General features: G+C 45.6%; 1 protein-coding gene across 15 annotated transcripts in view; it reads right to left on the reverse strand.

Moving 5' to 3' along the window:
- Positions 1–25,139, reverse strand: part of LOC124032295 (E3 ubiquitin-protein ligase HUWE1-like) — a 73,243-nt gene that overhangs the window by 19,712 nt on the left and 28,392 nt on the right. For 12 of the 15 annotated variants that reach the window (XM_046344572.1, XM_046344576.1, XM_046344580.1 and 9 more), the window contains 24 exons: positions 24,963–25,085; positions 24,473–24,710; positions 23,976–24,098; positions 23,733–23,826; positions 23,388–23,572; positions 22,825–22,881; positions 21,238–21,360; positions 20,957–21,052; positions 18,331–18,600; positions 17,792–17,944; positions 17,437–17,564; positions 16,866–16,947; positions 16,508–16,684; positions 13,963–14,113; positions 11,923–12,184; positions 11,248–11,428; positions 10,868–11,063; positions 10,456–10,623; positions 9,633–9,775; positions 9,240–9,348; positions 8,774–8,997; positions 6,290–6,501; positions 5,653–5,835; positions 3,014–3,180 (listed from right to left, as the gene is read on the reverse strand). In XM_046344572.1, the coding sequence (XP_046200528.1) occupies positions 3,014–3,180; positions 5,653–5,835; positions 6,290–6,501; positions 8,774–8,997; positions 9,240–9,348; positions 9,633–9,775; positions 10,456–10,623; positions 10,868–11,063; positions 11,248–11,428; positions 11,923–12,184; positions 13,963–14,113; positions 16,508–16,684; positions 16,866–16,947; positions 17,437–17,564; positions 17,792–17,944; positions 18,331–18,600; positions 20,957–21,052; positions 21,238–21,360; positions 22,825–22,881; positions 23,388–23,572; positions 23,733–23,826; positions 23,976–24,098; positions 24,473–24,710; positions 24,963–25,085 (3,845 nt within the window). The remainder of the gene's footprint in view (positions 1–3,013; positions 3,181–5,652; positions 5,836–6,289; positions 6,502–8,773; positions 8,998–9,239; positions 9,349–9,632; positions 9,776–10,455; positions 10,624–10,867; positions 11,064–11,247; positions 11,429–11,922; positions 12,185–13,962; positions 14,114–16,507; positions 16,685–16,865; positions 16,948–17,436; positions 17,565–17,791; positions 17,945–18,330; positions 18,601–20,956; positions 21,053–21,237; positions 21,361–22,824; positions 22,882–23,387; positions 23,573–23,732; positions 23,827–23,975; positions 24,099–24,472; positions 24,711–24,962; positions 25,086–25,139) is intronic. The other 3 variants (XM_046344582.1, XM_046344575.1, XM_046344583.1) reach the window with 3 other exon arrangements.

The raw sequence follows: 25,139 nt of genomic DNA on the forward strand, positions 1-25,139 counted from the left end.
GAACAGGCCTTGGCTGAGAAGTCGCTTCAGTACCAGCACCCCGTGGCATGCTGGGACAGCCTCGGGTGGTGGTGCCAGCTGGTAGTGCTGATATTTGGCAGTCTTGGCCATGTACACAGGCTTGCAGGGAGTGGCCTCCAGATTGAGGGACTGACAAAAACGAGGGCAAAGCAATTGGCTAGGTACTGCTCCGTTTGGGAGAAGGGGGTGCTTTCTGTACCCTTGCGTGCCATGAATACAGGGACCTTTGAAATGTTTGGATCCTTTTTTTTGGTGGATTCAACTAAAGTATTTAAAAATGTGTGTGAGTGTGATTATATATAAGTACGTGGACACCTGCTTGTTGAACATCTCATTCCCAAATCAAGAGCATTAATATGGAGTTGGTCCCAACTTTTCTGCTATAAAAGCCTAAACTCTTCTGGGAAAGCTTTCCACTAGATATTGGAACATTGCTGTGGGGACTTGCTTCCATTCAGCCACAAGAGCATTATTAAGGTCGGATACTGATGTTGGGGGATTAGGCCTGACTCGCAGTCCGATCAAATTCATCCCAAAAATGTTCGATGGGGTTGAGGTCAGGGCTCTGTGCATGGTAATCAAGTTCTTCCAAACCATTTCTGTACGGACCTCACTTTGTGCCTGGGGGCATTGTCATGCTGAAAAAGGGGCCTTCCCCAAACTGTTGCCACAAAGTTGGAAGCACAGAATCGTCTAGAATGTCAATGTTCGCTGTAACATTAAGATTTCCCTTCACTGGAACTAAGGGGCCAAGCCCGAACCATGAAAAACAGCCACAGAGAATTATTCCTTCTCCACCAAACTTGACAATTGGCACTACGCATTCGGGCAGGTAGAGTTTTCCTGGCATCCACCAAACCCAGACTCGTTCGTCGGATTGCCAGATGGTGAAGCGTGATTCAGAGAACACATTTCCACTGCTCCGGAGTCCAACGGCAAGCTTTACACCACTCTTGTCGACGCTTGGTATTGCGCATGGTGATCTTAAGCTTGTGTGTGGCTGTTGGGCCATGGAAACCCATTTGATGAAGCTCCAGATAAACAGTTCTTGTGCTGACATTGCTTCAAGAAGCCGTTTGGAAATCAGTTGTGAGTGTTGAAACCGAGGACCGATCATTTTTATGTGCTACATAAAATGTGAGCTTGTGTGGCCGACAACTTTGAGGCTGAGCCGTTGGTGCTCCTAGATGTTTCTACTTCACAATAAAAACACTAACGGTTGACCTGGGCAGCTCTAGCAGGGCCGAAATTTGACTAACTGACTTGTTGGAAAGCTGGCATCCTATGACGGTGCTGCGTTGAAAGTCATTGAGCTCTTCAGTAAGGCAATTCTACTGCCAGTGTTTGTCTATGGAGATTGCATGGCTGTGTGGTCAAGTTTATACACCTGTCAGCAAGTTATGGCTGATATGATATTTGAAGGGTTGTCCACATACTTTTGACCATGTAGAGTGTGTACCGGTCAGAAGATGGATACACCATTCAAGGGTTTTTCTTTATTTTTTACTAGTTTCAACATTGTAGAATAATAGTTTAGACATCAAAACTATGAAATAATACATATGGAAGCACGTAGTAATAAAAAAAGTGTTAAACAAATCAAATCAAAACTTATATTTAAAAAAAAACTTCCTCACTGTCAACGGCGTTTATTTTCAGCAAACTGAACATATGTTCATAAAAATATTTACACAAGATTCAACAACAGACATAAACTGAACAATTTCCACAGACATGTGACTAATAGAAATTGAATAATGTGCCCCTGAACAAAAGGGGGTCAAAATCAAAATTAGCAGTCAGTATCTAGTGTTGCCACCAGCTGCATTAAGTACTGCAGTGCTCATCTCCTCCTCATGGACTGCACCAGATTTGTCAGTTCTTGCTGTGAGATGTTACCACACTCTTCCACCAAGGCATCTGCAAGTTTCCGGACATTTCTGGGGGGGAATGGCCCTAGCCCTCACCCTCCGATCCAAAAGGTCCCAGACTTGCTCAATGGGATTGAGATCCGGGCTCTTTGCTGGTCATGGGCATTCCGGTCTTGCAGGAAATCACACACAAAACAAGCAGTATGGCTGGTGGCATTGTCATGTTGGAGGGTTACGTCAGGATGAGCTTGCAGGAAGGGTACCACATGAGGGAGGAGGATGTCTTCCCTATATCGCACAACGTTGAGATTGCCTGCAATGACAACAAACTCAGTTTGATGATGCGGACCACTGCCCCGGACCATGACGACCCCCCACCTCCAAATTGTCCTGCTTCAGAGTACAGGCCTCGGTGTAACACTCATTCCGTCGGGACAGTCTGAGCACTGATGAAGGGATTGTGCATTCTTGGTGTAACTCGGGCAGTTGTTGATGCCATCCTGTACCTGTCCTGCAGGTGTGATGTTCGGATGTACCAATCCTGTGCAGGTGTTGTTACACGTGGTCTGCAACTGCAAGGATGATCAGCTGTCCGTCCTGTCTCCCTGTAGCGCCGTCTTAGGAGTCTCACAGTAAGGACATTGCAATTTATTGCCCTAGCCACACCTGCAGTCCTCATGCCTCCTTGCAGCATGCCCAAGGCATGTTCACACAGATGAGCAGGGACCCTGGCCATCTTTCTTTTCATGTTTTTCAGAGTCAGTAGAAAGGCCTCTTTAGTGTCCTAAGCTTTCATAACTGTGACCTTAATTGCCTACCGTCTATAAGCTGTTAGTGTCTTAATGACCGTTCCACAGGTGCATGTTCATTTATTGTTTATGGTTCATTGAACAAGCATGGGAACCTGTGTTTAAATCCTTTACAATGAAGGTCTGAAGTTAATTGGATTTTTATGAATTATCTTTGAAAGACAGGGTCCTGAAAAAAGGACATTTCTTTTTTTGAGTTTAGACAGACAGACAGAGAGAGACAGAGAGAGACAGAGAGAGACAGAGAGAGACAGAGAGAGACAGAGAGAGACAGAGAGAGACAGAGAGAGACAGACGTATCACCTGTGGTACCTTGTGTGTTGCTGTTTGAGTCCCTGGCGGCTCCCACAGTGTCATGCTCAGCCTTGTTCTTGCTGGATCCCCCCTTCCCTCCAAACAAGCTGCTGGGCTGGTTGACGATACGGGACAGAGTCTCCAGGGGTTTCAGAGCTGCATTCACCGTGTTGGCCATGTTAGGACTGAGATAAGAGAAGAAATCAATGAGAAAATATGCAGAAATCATTCAGCGATTTGATCATCGGCGACAAGTTGATAAAATTATGCAAATTTGGGACTGCAATGACCAATGTGGGGGAGAAGCTCTCACTAGCCAGCTATGGCTAGACAGGCTTTTAATTTTTTTTGGGGAAGAAACACCCACGGGGGAGATGTCACTGATGCTTTACTATAAATGTAGTAATTAGGGCTGTTGTGGTGACTGCCACACTGACAGTAAAATTCCACATGACCATTGAGTCAAGGTAATCTCCTCCCATTCTGTCGGCCTACATGAATGGCACTGACAAGTTGCTAGTACCCAACTCACTAACGGACACCAGGCCATCATTGTAAAAAAGCATGGACTTACCTGATTAAATACAAATGTTTTATGTCTTTGAACTTCAGAGAGGTGACGTAACGTTGCACCAGAGCTATCAAGCACGTGTGCAGAACAGCACAATAATTAAAACCATGTCTTACCTTTTTATAGTTAATAAATCCAATGGGAAACGTGATAACTATAGTATCCTCAACTTGCATCGAAAAAGTGAATGCATTTCTGAGTCACGCTATGTAATCTATGCTCTGGAGGGGGGGGCTGGTAGCCTACACGCACTGGCAAAGACTCATGTGGCAAGCAGACACTGGATTAACTGAGTGACAGAGCTTTGCATAGGTGCTTTTTTTGTGTGGGACTTGAAGAACATGCTCAGAACTTTTTTAAATTTTTAAATGTACCGGTTCCCATACTTTTAAAGTAACAGTTCTATTCCGGAACAGATTCACTTCTGTTCCAGGTCCTGTTCCTCAAATAATGTTTTCTTTTCAGGTTTTTGGGTTCTGTTCCCTAAACTGGTTCCAACCCCTGCTCAGCACTCTATTCTCCATCTAAATCACTCGAACATAAATGCAAATGCAATTGAAAATTACAAACACTTCATGATGGCATTTGAATAATTCTGAATGAGGATAAATGGTGATGGGGTTAGAAGTTGTTTCGAAACGGACCTGGGGCTTTCCCAGCCGGATACAACATGAACAAATGCATTTTTAAAACAGAGATCCGGTCAGGTCCAACACCCGGTTGAATTTGTACTTCTTTAACCAGAACTGAGAAAGGGAGAGTGAACACCACCTGTACGGTGCTAGTGATCAGGGGAGGGGCCGTGTGGGGGTTCTCCCCACTGCGAGTGACACAGGAGCAGAAACAGAGACACAGCAAGCACTGTTAAGTCACGTTAGTAGACTAACTTTTTGCTAGTTATTTATCATCCCATCCGGTTACATAGTTCCCTTCTTGACTGCACCAAACCTTGAGAAGCTAGTCAAGCTAGCTAGCTAGGCTAATTGAGGCTAGCCTACATAACATAACTGCACTTCTACCCAACCTACAGCGAAAAGCAACAACTCCGTTCGGTTATAAATAGCAGCCCACCGGTTGGCTTTTGATTGTTGTAATCTTCTCATTTAATACTGTCATTTTAATTCCATCTCCCATTGATTAGATAACTCCTAAGTGCTTGCCAAACAAGCTGCCATGCAATGTTCTCTCTCTCTCTCTCTCTCTATCGGTGGGAGGAGCAAGGAACAGAACACATGCCTTTTTTGTAACTTTTTCCAAATAATTAATATAGTCGCATGGAGCCTATACGTTTTGATTTCAAAGACATTACTTGTGATAGGCCTACAAACCTTAGTTACCAAAGTCTTCATTTCAAATTATCACTTTTACCCGCAACACAGAATAGCCTGCTCCATGTGCGCACTGCAATTGTTTGAGAACAATAACCTTTTCTTATATGTGAATCCTCAGAGAGAGGGTGAATGTGAATCCTCAGAGAGAGGGTGAATGTGAATCCTCAGAGAGAGGGTGAATGTGAATCCTCAGAGAGGGTGAATGTGAATCCTCAGAGAGAGGGTGAATGTGAATCCTCAGAGAGAGGGTGAATGTGAATCCTCAGAGAGAGGGTGAATGTGAATCCTCAGAGAGAGGGTGAATGTGAATCCTCAGAGAGAGGGTGAATGTGAATCCTCAGAGAGAGGGTGAATGTGAATCCTCAGAGAGAGGAGTGAATGTGAATCCTCAGAGAGAGGGAATGAATCCTCAGAGAGAGGGTGAATCCTCAGAGAGAGGGTGAATGTGAATCCTCAGAGAGAGGGTGAATGTGAATCCCTCAGAGAGAATGGGAGGGTGAATGTGAATCCTCAGAGAGAGGGTGAATGAATCCTCAGAGAGAGGGTGAATGTGAATCCTCAGAGAGAGGGTGAATGTGAATCCTCAGAGAGAGGGTGAATGTGAATCCTCAGAGAGGGTGAATGTGAATCCTCAGAGAGAGGGTGAATGTGAATCCTCAGAGAGTGGGTGAATGTGAATCCTCAGAGAGAGGGTGAATGTGAATCCTCAGAGAGAGGGTGAGCAGGGCGTTTGAGAGCATCAGAGGTGTGTGTACCTGGACAGGTCGAGGCTGTGTGGTACTCTAGCCAGGTCGTTAACCAGTCCCTTCTTGAGGAAGAGGCGTATGATGTTGTTCATGCCGTTGTGCTGCGTCTTGGCTGCCGCCGTGCTGTAGAAGCTAGAGGTGGATGGACACGACTCCATGATGGTGCTGATGATACACATCACTGCCTGGAGCCTGGGGGGGTCAGTAAATCTTTATTATAAACTGCATAATAAAGTTGAAGCATTAACTGGCTCTGATGGCTATATTACTCAGTACACAAAACATTGATATCTATTAGGGTTGGGCTGTATACAGATGTTCATACCTTTTCTGTACCATACCCAGGTATACGGTATTACCAGAAGTGTACACAAGGGGCACTATTTCTATATCGATATTTTAAAAAATTACGCACAAAACAACTTTAGGCAGAGATCTTGATCCGGGAGGGGATTGATTGTCTCTGCTGTAGCCACTTAGATAGCAAGTTAGCAAACCAAATGCATAGCTAGAGATCTGACCTGGATATCATTTATTTGACACTTCTTAAGACTTCTTACAGTTATATTTAACTGATCGTTATAAGCAGTGGCATAGCACGCACCGCCGCAAGGTTGACACACACACCCAATTCTCTCTCACACACCTGGCGTGTTTCTCCGTGCCCTCTGCCATGGCCAGCGCCCGGCTGAGTGCGGCCTTCACCTCGTTGACCAGAGCCACCTGTGCGTCGGTGCCTGTGCCGGCAGCTGCCAAGCTGGCCAGGAACAGACGTGCCAGGGCAGGGGAGTCCTTATCCTCAGAGCTCTGGGTGTGGGGCAACAGGTGGTCCAGCACGAAGGCTAAGACACTACAGTCCTGCAGGGGGAGAGAGAGAAAACAAAGCTAGTCAGGAGGACAAGTATTATACCTAACAAATATAGAACAGTGCAGCATAGGGAGAGAGAACAGTAGAGTTGGACCCCTGGGTGGTCCAGCACAAAGGCCAAGAGAGGACTAGAGTCAGGACAATAATGAGGAACTTATTGGACAAACTTATACATAATGCCAGTCAGCAAGACAGCCTTTGATCGAAGCTCAATGTTAAATTCACATCTCCCTACCATTATATCTAAGACAACATGACACCAGTGTCGTAGACGCTCCCTGGCCCGCGTCATTAGCCATTGGGCTGTTTCCGAGAACCACATACCGGATTTTTAACAGGGTCAATAGCATGAAGAAAAAAGACAATGTCTTGCCCCGACCAAGCTCACTATCTAGGCGTCAGATAAGAATCAGAATACAGGGTCCATAAAGTGACGATTAGACTTGCCACCTTTCAGACTGAATAAGTTTGTAGGGGCAAAAGTTAATGAAAGTATAATTTATCACTCTCACATGCTTATTTCTGTCCATTTAGAACTAACAACGTTCTACCTTCTGTAGCATTTCTGACAACGCTAACATCTTAGCGACCTACAGGAGCACTAATCAATCAGCACTAGTAGGCAGGTTGCTTAGGATTCAAACATTCTCAAACAGCCTTACAGGGAGGAGGTCAGAGACCTGGCCGTGTGATACCAGGACAACAACCTCTCCCTCAACGTGATCAAGACAAAGGAGATAGTGGACTACAGGAAAAAGAGGACCGAGCACACCCCCATTCTCATCGACAGGGTTGAGTGGAGCAGGTTGAGAGCTTCAAGTTCCTTGGCATCTACATCACCAACAAACTAACATAGTCCAAGCACACCAAGACAGTCGTGAAGAGGACACAACAAAACCTATTCCCCCCAGAAGACTGAAAAGGTTCTACAGCTGCACCATCGAGAGCATCCTGACTGGTTTCATCACTGCCTGGTATGGCAACTGCTCGGCCCCCGACAGCAAGGCACTTTTGAGGGTAGTGCGAATGGCACAGTACTCCACTGGGGCCAAGCTTCCCACAATCCAGGACCTCTATACCAGGCAGTGGTCAGAGGAAGGCCCTAAAAATCGTCAAAGACTCCAGCCACCCTAGTCATTGACTGTTCTCCACGCTACCACAGCGAGCAGTACCAGAGCGCCATAAGACTCCTGAACATCTTGTCAAATGGCTACCCAGACTATTCACACGTCTCATTAGGCTGTATGTATTTTTCAAATACAGGCCTCGTGTAAATGTATTATAGTGTCAATCTATTACAAATAGAAAAACAAACTTTAGACTAAATATACATTTGACAGAGCACAGCAATTGATGAAACAAGTGGTTCTGAGCTGATGTCAGCATTACACAGGTAAGCTAATGATGAGAGAAAACAAGAATTCAGACAGGCTGTAAAGACCTCTAGATCTATATGAGTGACTGTGTACAACACCACCACCTGCTGTTATGTTGGACACCTACAGACCAAAAAAAAACATGTTATGAAATATTGACATGTACTGCCAAAATAAAGGTTTAAGGAAATACAGGCAGACACCACATCACAGACAAAATAGCTCACTCAATCTTGTAAGTATAAAAGCAAAGCTTTGGTGTGTGAAAGAGCCAACACTTTACATTGTATGTAGTACAAACTCGCATTATTGTGGGAGCACCTCCGCTAATAGTTTGAATTTGGCTATTTGAGAAGGTTTGAATCCACAATCAATCTGCCAACACAAGTTGTTTGAAGTACAATGGACCAACATTGCTACTGTAGAAGATCAAAGTGTGATGGAAAATCTTGGTAGAGCATGGGTGGAGTAGGCCTTGTGGTGCTCATGGGAATTCACATTGTTTCGTGTTCAAGTAAAGGCTACGGCAACACAGGGATGAGGAGAGTTGAACAGGAGTCTGAATGCATTTTCAAGTACTGAAAGCAGTGTTTCCCCAACTCGAGCCTCAGGATCCCCCCTGATAGCACGTTTTGGTTTTTGCCCTTGCATCTACACAGCTGATTCAAATAATGACCTAATCCAGCTCCGATCATTTGAATCAGCTGTGTAGCGTTAGGTAAATAAAATAAAAAACATGCACCTCTGGGGGTCCTGAGGACAGAGTTGGGGAAACTTCAAGCTTTGATCCCTTTGGGTTCTTAATGCTAAATGTATTACATTGGTAAAAATCTCAATACAAATAGACTTTGAAAAATATAAGTTTTGTCCAGACGAACCAACCCACCTCCTTGATGAGCTCAGACTGTCCGGCCGTGTAGCAGTAGGATGCTATGAGGGTGGCGATGCCCACATAGGACCTGACCAGCTCTGCCAGGAGACGCAGGATAGTGGAGGTGGGCATCAGGGGCTTGGAGGCCTTAGCCTTGGCCCCCTTACCCTCCTCTGAACTAGCTCCGTTCTCACCCTCCACCTCCTTCTTCTCCTCACGCATTTCCTCTGGAGTAGAGGCTGGGGAGAGATGATGGAAAGGGAGGGGAAAGTGAAGAGAGGAGTTGAAAGAGAGGAGGGGAAAGAGAAGAAGAGTTGGGATCAAGTAGGGGCAGAGAGGTTGTTAGAACACATTTTTAAGGACGCAGTCGTGACAAAAAAAAAAATGCATTAATTTTGTGTAAACACTATATTGTATATTTTCATCCTAAAATGTAATCAAACTAAAGCAAGAAGTTTAAGGATGTAAATGTAGTCAATACCAGTAGAGGCTGGAGGTGAAGAGCAGGGAGGGAGTGCCTCACCTTCTCCCTGGGGTGTGCCAGACTGAGAGGAGTCAGCCACAGTACCATCTGCAGTAAACACCTGGGCCTGAGAGAACGAGGAGAGATGGAGAAAATATTACTTACAATATCTAGACTAATACAGCAGTTTTCAAAACATACATAGTAATATGTTCCCATTGATAATTCTCACTCTTGGGCCCTGTTCAGTCGGTGGGAAAACATTTTGAAACGGGGAGATATAACCTAAACTTCCAATAAGAACACATCTTCTGCTTTCTGTTGCAAAACCTTTCGCTAGTGTATCCACTACTGAAACAGGACCATGGCCAGAAGGACTTTCACAAACAGCCAGCCAGACATGACACTTACGTTGATGTGGAAAGCGGACTGTGAGTCGAAGTCACTGCCCTGTCTGGTGAGTCTGTACTGCTGGTAGACATCATCATCCTGGAGTATCTGACACAGGTCCTGCCCCCCGGGCACCGCCACAGCAGGCTCCTCTGGACGCTCAGCTACACAAGAGACACACAGGAAGTTAGCCCACAGAACCTTTCACTTTACACACGTGTAGCAGGAACACCTGCTGCTTCCATGAGATAGCTTTCACCTGGTCAGTCTATGAACTCTTATTGATGTCACTTGTTAAATCCACTTCAAATCAGTGTAGATGAAGGGGAGGAGACAGGTTAGAAGGATTTTTAAGCCTTGAGACAATTGAGACATGGATAGTGTAATTGTGTCATTCAGAGGGTGAATAGGCAAGACAAAAGCTTTAAGTGCATTTGAACAGGGTATGGAGGTAGGTGGCAGAAGCACCCGTTTCTGTCAAGAACTGCAACACTGCTGTATTTTTCACTCCCAACAGTTCCCCGTGTGTATCAAGAACAGTCCACCGACCAAAGGACAATAAGTCAACTTGACACAAACACTTTTCTGCGGGCAAGGTGGGGGGGGGTTCAACTCAATATTGGGAAGGTGCTCTTAATGTTTTGCACACTCAGTGTACGGCTTGCTGTCTCAATTCATTGATGTCTTTTCATTCCTCACATCCTCTCTCCTCTTCTCCTAATGCATTGGAGATTAAGAACCGAGGAGAGGGACCTTGTTCAATATAGTGAAGGAGGCGAGGACATAGGACGCAAGGTATCGAGGAAACACAAATTGGGATAGGGTGCTTGTGTGAGGGTCTTACCCTCTTCAGGTGCGTGGTAGGCGGCGAGGGCATTGAGCATGTCATAGATGACCTCTTTGATGGTGTCAGGGATGGGGGGCAGCGGAGACAGCTTGAGGGGGGTGGTCTTCACCAGCTGCACCGCGTTGGGCCCCTTGATACGCAGGTTCTCAAACTCATCATCTGACGCTGAGCGAGAAAAAGATGTCAACACTTACAGCAACCATACACACACTGTCACATTAAGTCACACTATAAAATAGGGGCACTAGCTGAGAGCTATAGGTGCAAGCGGATAGTTGACTGGCCACAGGTCCGTCAGATGTATTCAGAAGTAGTTTCATAAAGATTTGGTCCCCACACCACACTGTTTTGCATGGTCCTTTGAACCGGATAGACCTGTGGACATTCAACTATCAGTGTTTTAACGTACCCGTACCAGCGCCGCGGGGTGCCGGTAGGGCGATGCGGACGCAGCTGTTGGCAGTGTCTGCGAAGCAGTCTGGGTTCCGACAGGCGGCCGGGCCCAGAACGCGCAGGATGTAGTTAATCTCTCTGGAGCCCAGAGAGCCTGATACCACACCTGACGTGGTGCTGCCCGCCCCACTGGTCACTGCTGACCGCACCACCTAGAGGTCAGACAGACACTAAGTGCAAATTACAAATGGCTATTGTGCACTACATTTTAACACTGACTGGGGGTTTCTCAACAGTCTAAAGTTTGTTCCTCTCAGTTTCTCCTTGCCTTCAGCTGCACTGATCAGAAAACTGAAAATAATACCAAACAGGTGAAATAGGTGAGTGTTCCAGTACCTTCTCCATGGTGTGTCGTAGCGTGGCAGGGTCCTCGATGATGTGTCTGAACAGTAGGGTGACGAGCGGCGTGAAGCCGTTGAACCCTGACCCCTGCGTCAGCCCCAAGATCATCCTGGTACTCTTCAGCTCAGCAAACATCATGGCGTAGTGGTGGGTTCTCGTCAGGCGCAGGCACAGCCTGAAGAAGCATTATAAATTACACACAGTCCAATTGATGCCAGTTCTTCCGGTGCAATTTATATATAGATGTATTTTATGTTATGTTTTGCAGTTGTGATTCAAATGGTCCCATTCTATGACTGACGCAAACCAATTTCCCATTACGGATCAGTAAAATAAAGCTACTAGAATTGATTTGTACAACACTTTCATGACCCATTCTCAGTGTGCAACAAGTACTTAGAGTAGTAAAATAGAAAAAGTAGACAGCCAGCATGACCTGGGCCGGGTGGGTCTGTCCCCCCTGGGTTCAGAATATTTTGCCTAAGGAGCACCATGTGTGGCATCGAGGACAGAAACTTAAATGAAAAGTAACCTAGTTAATATGATTTTGAAGTGGATAAAGTAGTCAGCTGAAAATTTGTCTAACAAGTTGATTAGGCGACACTAGTGGAAAACACTGCATTTACATAAGATTCAAGACTTAAAAGAGATCATAATAAAAGTAGGAACCTTAGTGTGGCGTGGAGGGTGTCTGGGTCCACGGGGACACTGATCATAGATACACAGGCTCTGATGAGCACCGTGGTCATGTCCTCTGTCAGGCCCTGCACCACGATGGCTCCTCCTGCCCCGGTGCGTTCAGACGTGGGGTCCAGGGGGGCTGCAGGAGGGGGGGCAGGAGGAGCAGAAGGACCAGAGAAGGACTCCTTTAGTTGAGGGGTAGTGTTGTCATCTTTAGGAGCACTCATCTCCACAGCTACTGGGGCAGAGTCTGAAAGAGAGAGGGGAGGATTTGACAATGGTATTCAACTAAAGTAAAAGTATACATACATTTATACATTTTTCATCTAAACATAGTGTGCTTTGTGACAACAGCAATGTCTAATAAAAGGTGAACACTTCACACTTTGCTTATAAAACACTGGAGTTGGGCATATTTCTTCCAAAGCTATAAATCTACAGTGCCTTCAGGAAGTATTCACACCCTTGCTACATTTTGATGTTACAAATTGGGATTAAAATGGTTTCAAATCTTTTTTTAGATCTACACAAAATACTCTGTCAAATAGAAAGGAAAAGTATAACAAATAAATAAATAAAACTAATATTTCTTGTAAGATAAGTATTCAACACCTTGAGTCAATACATGTTAGAATCACCTTTGACAGCAATTACAGCTATGAGTCTTTTTGGGTAAGTCTAAGAGCTTTGTACAATATTTGTTGAATCATTTAACTCTTCAAGCTCTGTCAAGTTGGTTGTTGATCATTGCTAGACAGCAATTTTCAAGTCTTGCCACAGATTTTCAAGCTGATTTAACTCAAAACTGTAACAAGGCCACTCAGGAACATTCAATGTCGTCTCAGTAAGCAACTCCAGGTTATATTTGGCCTTGTGTTTAAGGTTATTGTCCTGCTGAACTAGTACATTTGTCTTCCAGTGTCTGTTGGAAAGCAGACATTTGTATTTTGCCTGTGCTCAGCACTATTCCATTTATTTTCATCAATATAAAAAACGCCCATGTCCTTGCCGATGACGAGCACATCCATGATGCAGCTACCACCGTGCTTGAAAATATTTTTTTTAAAGTGGTACTCAGTGATCTGTTTTCCCCAAACATATATATTTGTATTCAAAACATAAAATACATTTCTTTGCCACATTTTCTTTGGCAGTTTAGTGCCTAATTACAAATTAAAAAAATGTTTCGCAATATTTTTTATTCTGTACAGGTTTCCTTTTTCACTCTAAATTTAGGTTGTTATTGTGGAGTAACAACAATGTTATTGATCCATCCTCAGTTTTCTATCACAGCCATTAATCTCTGTAACGGTTTTAAAATCACCATTGGCCTCATGGTGAAATCCCTGAGCAGTTTCCTTCCTCTCCGGCAATGGAGTTTGGAAGGACACCTGCAACTTTATAGTGACTGGGTGTATTGACACCATCTAAAATGTAATTAATAACCTCACCATGCTCAAAGGGATATTAAATGTCTGCTTTTTTTTATTGATACCCATCTACCAATAGTTTCCCTTCTTTGCGAGGCATTGGAAAACCTCCCTGGTCTTTGTGGTTGAATCTGTGTTTGAAATTGATGGCTTGACTGAAGGATCTCACTGATAATTGTGTGTGTGGGGTACAGAGAAGGTAATCATTCAAAAATAATGTAAAAAATATTCACAGTGAGTCCATGCAACCCATCATGTGACTTAAGCTCATTTTCCCTCCTGAACTTATTTAGGCCATAAAGGGATTGAATACTTAGTGCCCTGACACTTCAGCTTTCCATTAACTTGTAAAAACATAATTCCACTGATATTATGGGGTAGTGTGTGTAGGCCAGTGACACAATATTAATTTAAATTCAGGCTGTAACATCAAAATGTGGAAAAAGTCAAGTGGTGTGAATAATTTCTGAAGGCACTGTAGAAGGCAGTAGGTCCATTTCTGGGTCTCTCTGTCCTACGGCTTGCCCATGTCCCCCTCATCAGTCTCAGGTATCTGTTCGAGGGTATACTAGAAAAGTAGCTCCTATCCAGTCATCACCTGGGTCTGTCTCTGTCTCCTCTGCCTTGCCCCTGTCCCCCTCCTCCTTCTCAGAGTCCGTCATGCTGCCAGTTTTGGCAGGTTTAGGAACGCGAGGCACTCTCTGGACCGTCAGCATCACAGGACGACGGTTACCCGTCTCCTCATTCACCTGGAATAGAACAAAGATATAGAAGTCAATGGTTTCCCAGACACAAATTATGTCCATAACTGGACTGATAAGCACTTTCAATGAATACTCTCCATTGAGCACCAGGATTTATTAAAGTATTCTCAAGTCTAATAACCAAAAAAATCCACTGTTTGTCAACTCTGTTCCTTTGAGTGGTCTCTATATAGAAGAGGCTCCCCTCCCACACTCACCGGCGAGTTTATTAGGTACACCACTACTTTCACCATAATGGATCGCTCCTACGTGGCCGTGGCTTTCTATATAAAGCAGGCAGACAGAGGCATTCAGTTACTGTTCGATTGAACATCACAACGGGCAAAACTAGTGACCTAAAATACTTTCATCGGTGCCAGGCACGCCGGATCCAGTATCTCAGAAACGACAGCCCTGTGGGATTTTCCCAAGAATGGTGCCACAAACAAAAAACATCCAGTCAGAGGAAGTCCTGTGGACAAAAACAACTTATTGATGAGAGGTTGAAGGAGAATGGCAAGAATCGAGCAAGCTAACAGGCGGGCCACAAACAGACAAATAATGGCACAGTACAACGGTGGTGTGCAGACAACCACAACGGGTTCGATTCCGATAAGCTAAGAAGCAGCTCCAGTGGGCACACGATCACTAACACTGGACAATTGAGGACTAGAAAAACATTGCCTGGTCTGACAAACCCCGGTTTCTTTTGAGTCATGCTGATGGCAGAGTCAGAATTTGGTGTAAGCAGCATGAGTTCATGGACCCATCCTGCCTGGTGTCGACGGTACAGGTTGGTGGAGGTGATGTACCGCAGTCCAATCTGCAGCAACTGCGTGATGCCATCGCGTCAGCATGGACCAATATCCCAGTGGAATCCTTGTAGAATCCATGCCCCAAACAAGTAAGGCTGTTCTGGGAGGCAAATGGTGATCCGACCCAGTACTAGATGGGTGTACCTAATAAACTGGTTTAGTGTGTACAGTGCATTTTGTTATGTTACAGCCTTATTCTAATATGTATTAAATACAAAATAAATCCTTAGCAATTTGCACACAATACCCCATTATGACAAAGCGAAAACCAGTTGACATTTTTTCAAATGTAATTTTAAAAAGTAAAGAAATACCTACATAAATATTCAGACGCTTCGCTATGAGTCTCAAAATTAAACTCAGGTGCATCCTGTTTCCATTTATCATGCTTGCGATGTTTCTACAACTTGATTCGAGTCCATCTGTGGTAAATTAAATGGATTGGAAATGATTTGAAAAAGCACACCTGTCTATATCAGGTCCAACAGTTGACCATGCATGTCAGAGCAAAAACCATGAGGTTAGAGTTGTACGTAGAGCTCCGAGACAGGATTGTGGTGAGGCACAGATCTAGAGAGGGGTACCAAAAAATGTCTGCAGCATTGAAGGTCCCAAGAACACAGTTCCCTCCATCATTCTTAAATGGAAGAAATTTGGAACCACCAAGACTCTTCCTAGAGCGGGCCACCCTGCCAAACTGAGCAGGGGGGGTGATAAGGGCCTTGGACAGGGAGGTGACCAAGAACCCGATGGTCACTGACAGAGATCTAGAGTTCCTATGATGAGATAGGAGAACCTTCCAGAAAGACAACAATCTCGGCAGCACTCATCCAATCAGGCTGTTATGGTAGAGCGGCCAGACGGAAGCCACTCTTCAGTAAAAGCACATGATAGCCAGCTTGGAGTTTGCCAAAAGGCACCTAAAGACTCTCAAGACCACGAGAAACAGGATTCTCTAGTCTGATGAAACCAATATTGAATGCTTTGGCCTGAATGCTAAGTGTCACATCTGGAAGGAACCTGGCACCATCCCTACGGTGAAGCATGGTGATGACAGCATCATGTTGTGGGATGTTTTTCAGCAGCAGGGACTGGGAGACTAGTTAGGATCGAAGCACATATGAACGGGGCAAAGCACAAATATATCCTTGATGAAAACCTGCTCAAACCGCTCAGGACCTCAGACTGGGATGAAGATTCACCTTCCAACAGGACAACGACCCTAAGCACACAGCCAAGACAACGCATGACTGTCCTTCAGTGGCCCAGCAAGAGCCCGAAACTCCCCAAATACAGGTGTGCCAAGCTTGTAGCATCATACCCAAGAAGACCAGAGGCTGTAAATCGCTGGCAAATGCACTTCAACAAAGTACTGAGTAAAGGGTCTGAATACTTATGTAAATGTGATCTGTTTAATCTTTAATAAATTAGCAAAAATGTCTAAAAACCTGTTTATGCTTTGTCATTATGGGGTATTGTGTGCAGATTGATGAGGGAAGAAAATAAGGCTGTAACCTAACAAAACGTGGAAAAAGTCACAGGTCTGAATACTTTCCTAAGGCACTACATACACCTCTCTCTATACCTGGACCATGGTGTTGAACTGTACGGTATATCTCCTGCGTCCCGCGGTGAATCGGACGCTGCTCTCCCCGGCCCTCCAGGCTGAGTCTATAGTGCCGTTGTTAGAGGCAGAGTAGCTGCACCAGCGACCCGACCGGTCGTCAAACCAACGCCAGTTATTACCGTTGGGCTGCAGGTACTGGAGATGGTGGACGGGGTGTGGGGACGAAAGGATGAGAGGATGAGAGGAGAAATTATTATTATTATTTTTTGTAGTGAGAGAAGGTTGACTAAAAGACCAGACATGGCAATACAATGGTAATCACATGCATATACTATAATGTGGGTTAATCTTTGTTGCACGGGGACATTCTTCTTACCTTGTTCATCTGCGCTCTGCGTTTGGATGAAACAGCCATTTTCTCATAGAAGTCAATGATCAGCAGCACTGGAGTGATCCACCTGTACACAGTGGGACAGACAACGTTCAGTCGTGTTGTACATTGACTTTTGTCTGACAGATGCCATGCTTCTACATTTACCTCACCCAAGTACAAAAAATAACTATCGCTCTAATAAGAAAATACTTTGTTAAAAACATGAAGGTCGTTCATGCCGCCATTTGTAGCTGGACAGTATATTTCTGAAAAGTATTAATTTCCACACGTGTGCTAGCTAGCTAATCTCAATAATGTCCCTTTAGTCCGTTTGCTGTCAAAGAGCCTGGGGGATGGCAGAGCCATGTATTTAGAGACTTGGACAATTGTTTCTGCATTATGATGCAGTGACATGAATGACACTTCAACATTTTATGGCAGCCATGTTAGCTCCCATTATAATTACATGGGAAATATTTAAATAATGCTTTGTAACTTAATTGGAACAATATTCACAATTTTAAAAGTTGGCCCAACTCTCTAAATACACAGCTCTGGGGTGGTTGCTACTCACTTGGGTGTCTGGATGTCCTTCTGCTCCTTGGCAGCCTGAAGACAGGGCTGCACTACTTCTAGCAGCTTGATGAGCACATTGAGGATCCCACTGTTCTCCACCACCCTGGCACACGACAGCTTCAACTCCTACAGGGTAACAGAAGAAAGCATGCATCAACATTCAGGGCCGGTGGGGGTGTGCGAGAAAGGAATTACTGTTCATCTATGTGTCTGTCACTAAAGTAGTTTGAGCAGGAGGTTTTTCTGTGTGTGTGTGTGTGTGTGTGTGTGTGTGTGTGTGTGTGTGTGTGTGTGTGTGTGTGTGTGTGTGTGTGTGTGTGTGTGTGTGTGTGTGTGTGTGTGTGTGTGTGTACCTCAAAGAGCAGTGTGAGCAGCAGGATGCGTGTTGCCAGGTTGGAGGCCTGGGGCAGGGTAGCCATCTGTCTGGTCCACTCGGACACAGTCTTGGTGTCACTGGTGGTCAGGGGTATTGCTGCCTTGATGAGCACGTCTGCTGCCTCCCACACCTACACATGTCAAAGATCTCATACTTTAATAGATCACACCTTGACATTTCACACAGCATAGTTTCCCAATCTCTGTCCGGGACTCCCCCCAGTGCACGTTATGGGTTTTGCCCTAGCATAACACAGCTGATAATCAAATCTTGATGCGTTGGTTATTTGAATCAGCTGTGTCGTTCCAGGGCAAAAACCAAGACGTGCACCCAGGGGGAGCCCCAAGACAGAGATGGAAAAACCATGACATACAGGACACAGAGAACTCAAATAATTGGTGCAGACGGTCACAAGGGCACCCCTACAGCTGATCGTCCAGAGGTCATTAACAGAGTGACAACACTAGCAATCTTCATCACTTCTCCAAAGCGTTGACCAATTGGTATTACACATACCTGGTTGACCACCTGTCGTAAGATGAGGTCCCTGTACTCGGGACCACTCCTCTTGATGGCGGTCATGAGCAAGTCACAGAGGCGATAGACGGTGTCTGGCAGCTCGTCCAGCAGGTGGAAGCAGCCGGGCAGCATGGAGTCAGTGAAGGCGTGGAGCTCCGTACTGTCCAGGGGCTCGGCCTCCAGGAACCTCTCCAGGCAGCGAGCCTCCTCCTCCTCCGTACGCTCCCGGGCTCTCCTATCGTCCTCCTCGCGATGACGCGCCGCCTCCTGAGAGAAAGACATAGGGAGGGAATGTGAGCACCTGTGGGGGTGAAGTGGTGTGGGCCCAGAAACAACCCCTAACCAATCTGTGTATACATCAGATAAAAGCAATACAGCTGATATTTCACCAAGTCTATGAAATGAAAAGCTGGAGCTGCAACAATAAATAGAATTCTACACCCAGTGTTTTCCACTAACGCCGGCTGTCGGCAATACAGAGAATTACGGAGGCATTTTCAGCCGGGCACTCTCTCCACTTAAAATTAACTACTTTTCAATTTTCCAGTCAGGAGAGAGAGAAAAAAAGAAGAGTGCCAAGCCCTCTCCTGCTAGAATGAACAACATGCATATTCTAGTCATCAATTGATAGGACAGGAGCCCGTCAACCAAAGTGAGAGATGACAGGGACACACTGCTGGTGTGACTGTCAGTCCCGCCTCTCTGTACCTGGGGTGTGTGTGTGTGTGTGTGTGTGTGTGTGTGTGTGTGTGTGTGTGTGTGTGTGTGTGTGTGTGTGTGTGTGTGTGTTGGGTGCGCTACGGTTGCAGTCAGATTTCTTTACACAGAGAGAGCATAAATTTGCATGCAGAAATCCACTTCGCCAAATTGTTTTCTGGCACATTGATTTTCCTTTTGCCTGCAGGGTCTGACTAACGTTGGCCCGCTGGCAGTGAAAACATGTGAGGGCCGGTAACCTCAACACATTTTTTTCATTCCAGTTCAACATTTGCCTGCTCTGTCATTCTACCATTGAAGACCACACAAGTAAATGTCACGCTATTTGTATTTGAGCAATAGGATAGGCCGTTCATTCAAGCACCACCACTCTCCTGCCAATAATAACACCAAGCAATACATTGGTTGATGTTGTCTCACAGCACACAAGCTGTCAAGAGTAAAAAGAAGTGCCCATCCATCTATTCACTGAGCTTATATACTTTAAGTGATTGTGCACATACTATCAATAGGCCGGCTACTGTTGATAGTCTGCAAAAAAGACATGTAGCATTGGTCTTGGCTAGCCTACTGAGGTCATGTTGATCTCCTTTGGAACATTTGTCTTAAAAGGGGGCAGCATCCCATTTTCAAATCTTCTCAAAAATACATAATATACAAACAATGCAATTAATACACAGCAGTTCTAAAGAATAGTCATTGCTTATTTTAATTATATTACACAGCTTTTTAAACACACATAATAACCAAATGTAGCCTATTAATAGCCGAATATGCCAATATAGAGAAACCATGACAACCTACAGGCCCTCCGTGACCCCAATGCATTTAACTACACCATGGAGAAACTGTGATAGGCCAGTAGATTTGTGCCCAGTGAGAAAATAATATAACTTTTAGATATGCTATCTACTCTACTGTGCTTTGATTTAGAGACAGCCAGCTTGACTGGTTTATCAAATATGGTGAATCCTCCTCACTGCAGGAACAATAGGTAGGCTAGTTGTTTTAAACCTATTAATACTTATTGACATATGTCTACTGACTTCACCAGAGTGTTGACAATGGACTAGTTAATTGCTATTTTCTGTGGAGCAAAGCCCATGTTAAACACCTGCTACATTCGTCTATCATACCTGTATTGCAGATAGCTGAGAAAATGTCTTTAAAAGGAAGCTTGAAGCCCGTGGAAGTCAGCAGACTCTTACAGGATTCTAGGCCCAGTATAGAAATATTTCCCCCCCTGTGATTTATTCTGTTTTGCCCAGAACAGGCAGTTAGTTAACCCACCGTTCCTAGGCCATCATTGAAAATATGAATTTGTTCTTAACAGACTTGCCTAGTTAAATAAAGGTACAAAATAATAATTATATATATATATATCGTGTTGTAAAACAGCTGTGTGAATTTTAGAAAAATATTTATTTCCTGATATTTGCTGGTTGAAAATCTAATCCAGGAAAAATACAGCTTGTTGGGAAAATGTCTTAACCCGAAGGAGGCTGCTGGCTACTTTTTCTATTTGGCTGGCTACTCCATGTGCTTGTGGAAAACACTATATCCTTTTACATTTCAGACATTAGCAGACTCTCTTATCCAGAGCGACTAGGGTTAAGTGCCTTGCTCCTTAAGGGCATATTAACAGATTTTTCACCTAGTCTGCTCAGGGATTAGTACCAGCAAACTTTCAGTTACTGGCCCAATGCTCTTAACCGCTAGGCTACACATCTATCCAATACTTTCAGATCTACACAAGTGCTTAGGGTGTATTGTAGACTCCACATCCCCTTTATGGAGGGGGCCCTGGTTATTCATTCATGAGCCGATGTCCATTCATTCAGCAATATGTTCCATCCGTACGCCTGTGAGTGGGGGCGTGTCTTAGTGTGTGTGTGTGGCAGCGCACCTCGGGTGAATCAGAGCGCTGTTCCATGCTGACCTCTTGTCCCAGAGACATGGCGATGGCTCTCATCATCTGGTCCTCCTCTGACATGGTCATGTCCTACAGACAGACCAACAGAGTACACTTAACACGCATTACAGTAGAAGACACGTGTGTGTGTGTTCCTATGTGTGTGGACCTGTGCATGCGTGTAATATGAGTATATAGTGTGTCAATGGGCAGTGGCTGAGTATGCATGTTCTGTATTTCCGTGTGCGTTCCCACGTAAGTGTGTGTGGGCGTACCCTGACGGCTCCGCTGAGTAGAGGAGGAGGGTGTGTGAGCAGGTACTCTGTGGCCTGCTCCATGGTGCTAGTGTTCACCAGGGCCTCCATGGCATGCTCTCTGGAGAAACCCATGTCCATTAGCTACATAGAGGAGAGAACAATGGTTAAAAACCAGAGAGACACCGAGCACAGGACAGGGTTAGAGGGGAAACGGGTCACAGGACAGGGTTAGAGGGGAATCGGGTCACAGCACAGGGTTAGAGGGGAAACGGGTCACAGCACAGGGTTAGAGGGGAAACGGGTCACAGCACAGGGTTAGAGGGGAAACGGGTCACAGCACAGGGTTAGAGAGGAAACGGGCCACAGCACAGGGTTAGAGAGGAAACGGGCCACAGCACAGGGTTAGAGAGGAAACGGGCCACAGCACAGGGTTAGAGGGGAAACGGGCCACAGGACAGGGTTAGAGGGGAAACGGGCCACAGCAGGGTTAGAGGGGAAACAGGGGGTTAGAGGGAAACGGGCCACAGCACAGGGTTAGAGAGGAAACGGGCCACAGCACAGGGTTAGAGGGGAAACGGGCCACAGGACAGGGTTAGAGGGGAAACGGGCCACAGGACAGGGTTAGAGGGGAAACGGGCCACAGGACAGGGTTAGAGGGGAAACGGGCCACAGGACAGGGTTAGAGGGGAAACGGGCCACAGGACAGGGTTAGAGGGGAAACGGGCCACAGGACAGGGTTAGAGGGGAAACGGGCCACAGGACAGGGTTAGAGTGGAAACGGGCCACAGGACAGGGTTAGAGGGGAAACAGTTCACAGCACTGGGTTAGAGAAGACTTCCTTCTAGGGAGTAACTTCCCTAGCCCCTGTATTGCTTACTCTTTGGTGTTTTAGGCTAGGTATCTGTAAAGCACTGTCATAACTGCTGGGGGTGTGTGTGTGTGTGTGTGTGTGTGTGTGTGTGTGTGTGTGTGTGTGTGTGTGTGTGTGTGTGTGTGTGTGTGTGTGTGTGTGTGTGTGTGTGTGTGTGTGTGTGTGTGTGTGTGTGTGTGTGTGTGTGTGTGTGTTTTTGTGAGAAAGGGAGAGAGAAAAGGAGCCGACTATGGCACAGTGTGATCGGTGAGTCAATCTCACATATTATAAACAGTGACTATACAAAACATTAGGAACACCTGCACTTTCCATGACAGACTAACCAGGTGAAATCTATGATCTCTTATTGATGTCACTTATTAAATCCACTTTAGTGTAGAGGAGACAGGTTAAATAAGGATTTTTAAGCCTTGAGAAAAACGAGACAGATTGTGTATGTGTTCCATTGAGATGGTGAATGGGCAAGACAAAATATTTAAGTGCCTTCGAACGGAGTATGTAGGTTACTGTCAGGCGCACCTGTTTGTGTCAAGAACTGCAACGCTGCTGTTTTTTTTAAACGCTCAACAGTTTCCTGTGTGTATCAAAAATGCTCCACCAACCAAGGGACTGGGACCCTCCCTCTGGTTCCTCCTGGCCACCTTCAGCCGGGAACCCATTACAAACAAGAGATCAGATTCAATTCTAGTCAAATGTGCACTCGCGCCTGAGTGTGGTGTAGGCTAGCTATATACCTGCTGTAGCTGCTGCTGGTTGACATTTGGCTGCCTCTCCCTGCCTCCTCCCTGAGCCTGTCACAACAAGACAAAGTGGTGCAGGCCACACCAGGGTGAGGGTTCAAGGGGACAGGAAGTTAACAGAACAGTGCAATTTCAACCACTGCTAACAGTACAACCAATGCGCTCAACTGTATCTAGCAGTTATATCTATCAAAGCTGTTGAATGATGTGTGTTTAATGCCAAAAACTGTCTATGGGGAAAACGGTATGCCAAAAACTGTCTATGGGGAAAACGGTATGCCAAAAACTGCCTATGGGGAAAACGGTATGCCAAAAACTGCCTATGTCTATGGGAAAACGGTATGCCAAAAACTGTCTATGGGGAAAACGGTATGCCAAAAACTGCCTATGGGGAAAACGGTATGCCAAAAACTGTCTATGGGGAAAACGGTATGCCAAAAACTGCCTATGGGGAAAACGGTATGCCAAAAACTGCCATTTCCATGAAGAAACGGTCACAAAAGGTAAAGGAATCCAAAAACACACACGGACCGGACCGACAGCCACACCCTCCTCACCTGCTGTAGCTGAGCCTGGTTAACCGGTGGCTCTCTCCTGGGAGTGGTGTTAGTGGAGTCCTCTGCTGCACCCCCTGGTGCAGATGGTGCTGTACTGCTTCCAATGGCTGGTCCTGGAACTGACCCGGCAGGGCCCTCTCCTGCATTTACTGCTGCTCCAGGGGCCCCTGCTGACCCACCTGTGCCTGGATTATACATTAAAGTGTTATAAATCATTATGTGCTGTTGGGATAGTTATTGTGCATTTATCCTTCATGTGTATAAAAATACATTGTATCAAATAATTCAGCCTTCGCTGCCATTAATACCATGTAATGTTGTTGAAAATAAACAATTTCCTTTCACCTCCAGAGCTGGGGCCTACAGGCAGCGTAGAGGCCCCAAGACCTCCCTCCTCCTCTGGACGGGTTGTGCCCTCCCTCTCCTTGGCGAGGCGCTCCTGGGAGGAATGAACAAAATTGAATTACATGCCACGAGCAACCATCCCTCAAAAGATTATTTGACAAAGGAAATGTGTTTACATTACAAATAATTCCCCCACTAACTTCTCTCCTAGTGTGCCACTGCACCTTATATAAAAGAACACACCTGGATGACAGGTTCTCCTCTCAGGATGTGGCACAGTATAGCTAACATGGACTCAGCCATGCGGCCCCCGTACACTTTAAGGGGCTTTCTGTTCCACAGGCTGCAGATGCAGCTGAACGCTGCCTAAATGGGAGGCAAAAGAGAGTGGCTCAGGATTAGAGGGAGCAACGTGTGTTTGTCTTTGAAAAATGCATCTTAAAAAAATAATACTATTTCATGTAACACAGTCTTGTATAACTAACCTTGTGGGGACACACAACTCAGTCCCATTCAAAATCCTATTTTTCCTGACCCTAACCAGTACTTACCTTGACCCAAAAAACCTAAACTTAACCCGAACCCTTAACCTAATTCTAAACCCAACACTAATTTCAACCTTATCCCTAAATAGCATTTGACCTCGTGAGGACTAACAAAATGTCACGGAGGTCAAATTTTTGTTTGTTTACTATTCTTGTGGGGACAACCACACACACACCACTAACCAATCCCCCTACCTTCTGAGTGACTATGAGGAATCGCAGGGCACTGAACTGTGGGGTGGTGGGGGTGACCCCGGGAACCTTGACAGGCAGGCTGTGGGGTGAGTCCAGCACAGTACTGGGGTTCACCATCTTCTCCACCAGCATCAGCCAGGCATCCAAGAACTCCCCTGTCCCATCTGGCAGCTCTGCATGCTCCAGGCCCTCAGAGACAGGCACCTTACCACCCATAGAAAGGGCCCAGTTAAATGTCCTGGGGAGAGGAGGGGGAACGAGAGCCGATGGGCAGAGAAACATAAGCTCTTGTTGGATACAATCACAATTACGGCCCCAAATGTTTCCTGGTCAGGGAAAAGGCCCTACTTATAATCATTCTATTAGTAATCCTGACAATAAGGTAGTGCCAAATATATATTGAGTCAGGTATTAATAGTGAGAGCTGAGCAGCAACAGTAATGAGGCTGTTTGTAGCTATAGGTCTATTAACAGGGGGTGCTCTACTCACTCAAAGAGTGCGTTGTGTCCTCCCGAGCAGAAGAACTTCTGCAGCATGAGGTGGTAGGGGTACTTCCTCTCGTCAAACAGCATGGGGGACGTGAAGCCCACCGAGCAGATGAAGAACGTCAGCCTGGAGGGGAAGAGAGAGAGCAGAGACATCACGGCCATGAAACGAGGGGTAGGG

The sequence above is a fragment of the Oncorhynchus gorbuscha genome, linkage group LG03, assembly GCF_021184085.1.
Source record: "Oncorhynchus gorbuscha isolate QuinsamMale2020 ecotype Even-year linkage group LG03, OgorEven_v1.0, whole genome shotgun sequence".
In the NCBI taxonomy this organism is placed as follows: Eukaryota; Metazoa; Chordata; class Actinopteri; order Salmoniformes; family Salmonidae; genus Oncorhynchus; species Oncorhynchus gorbuscha.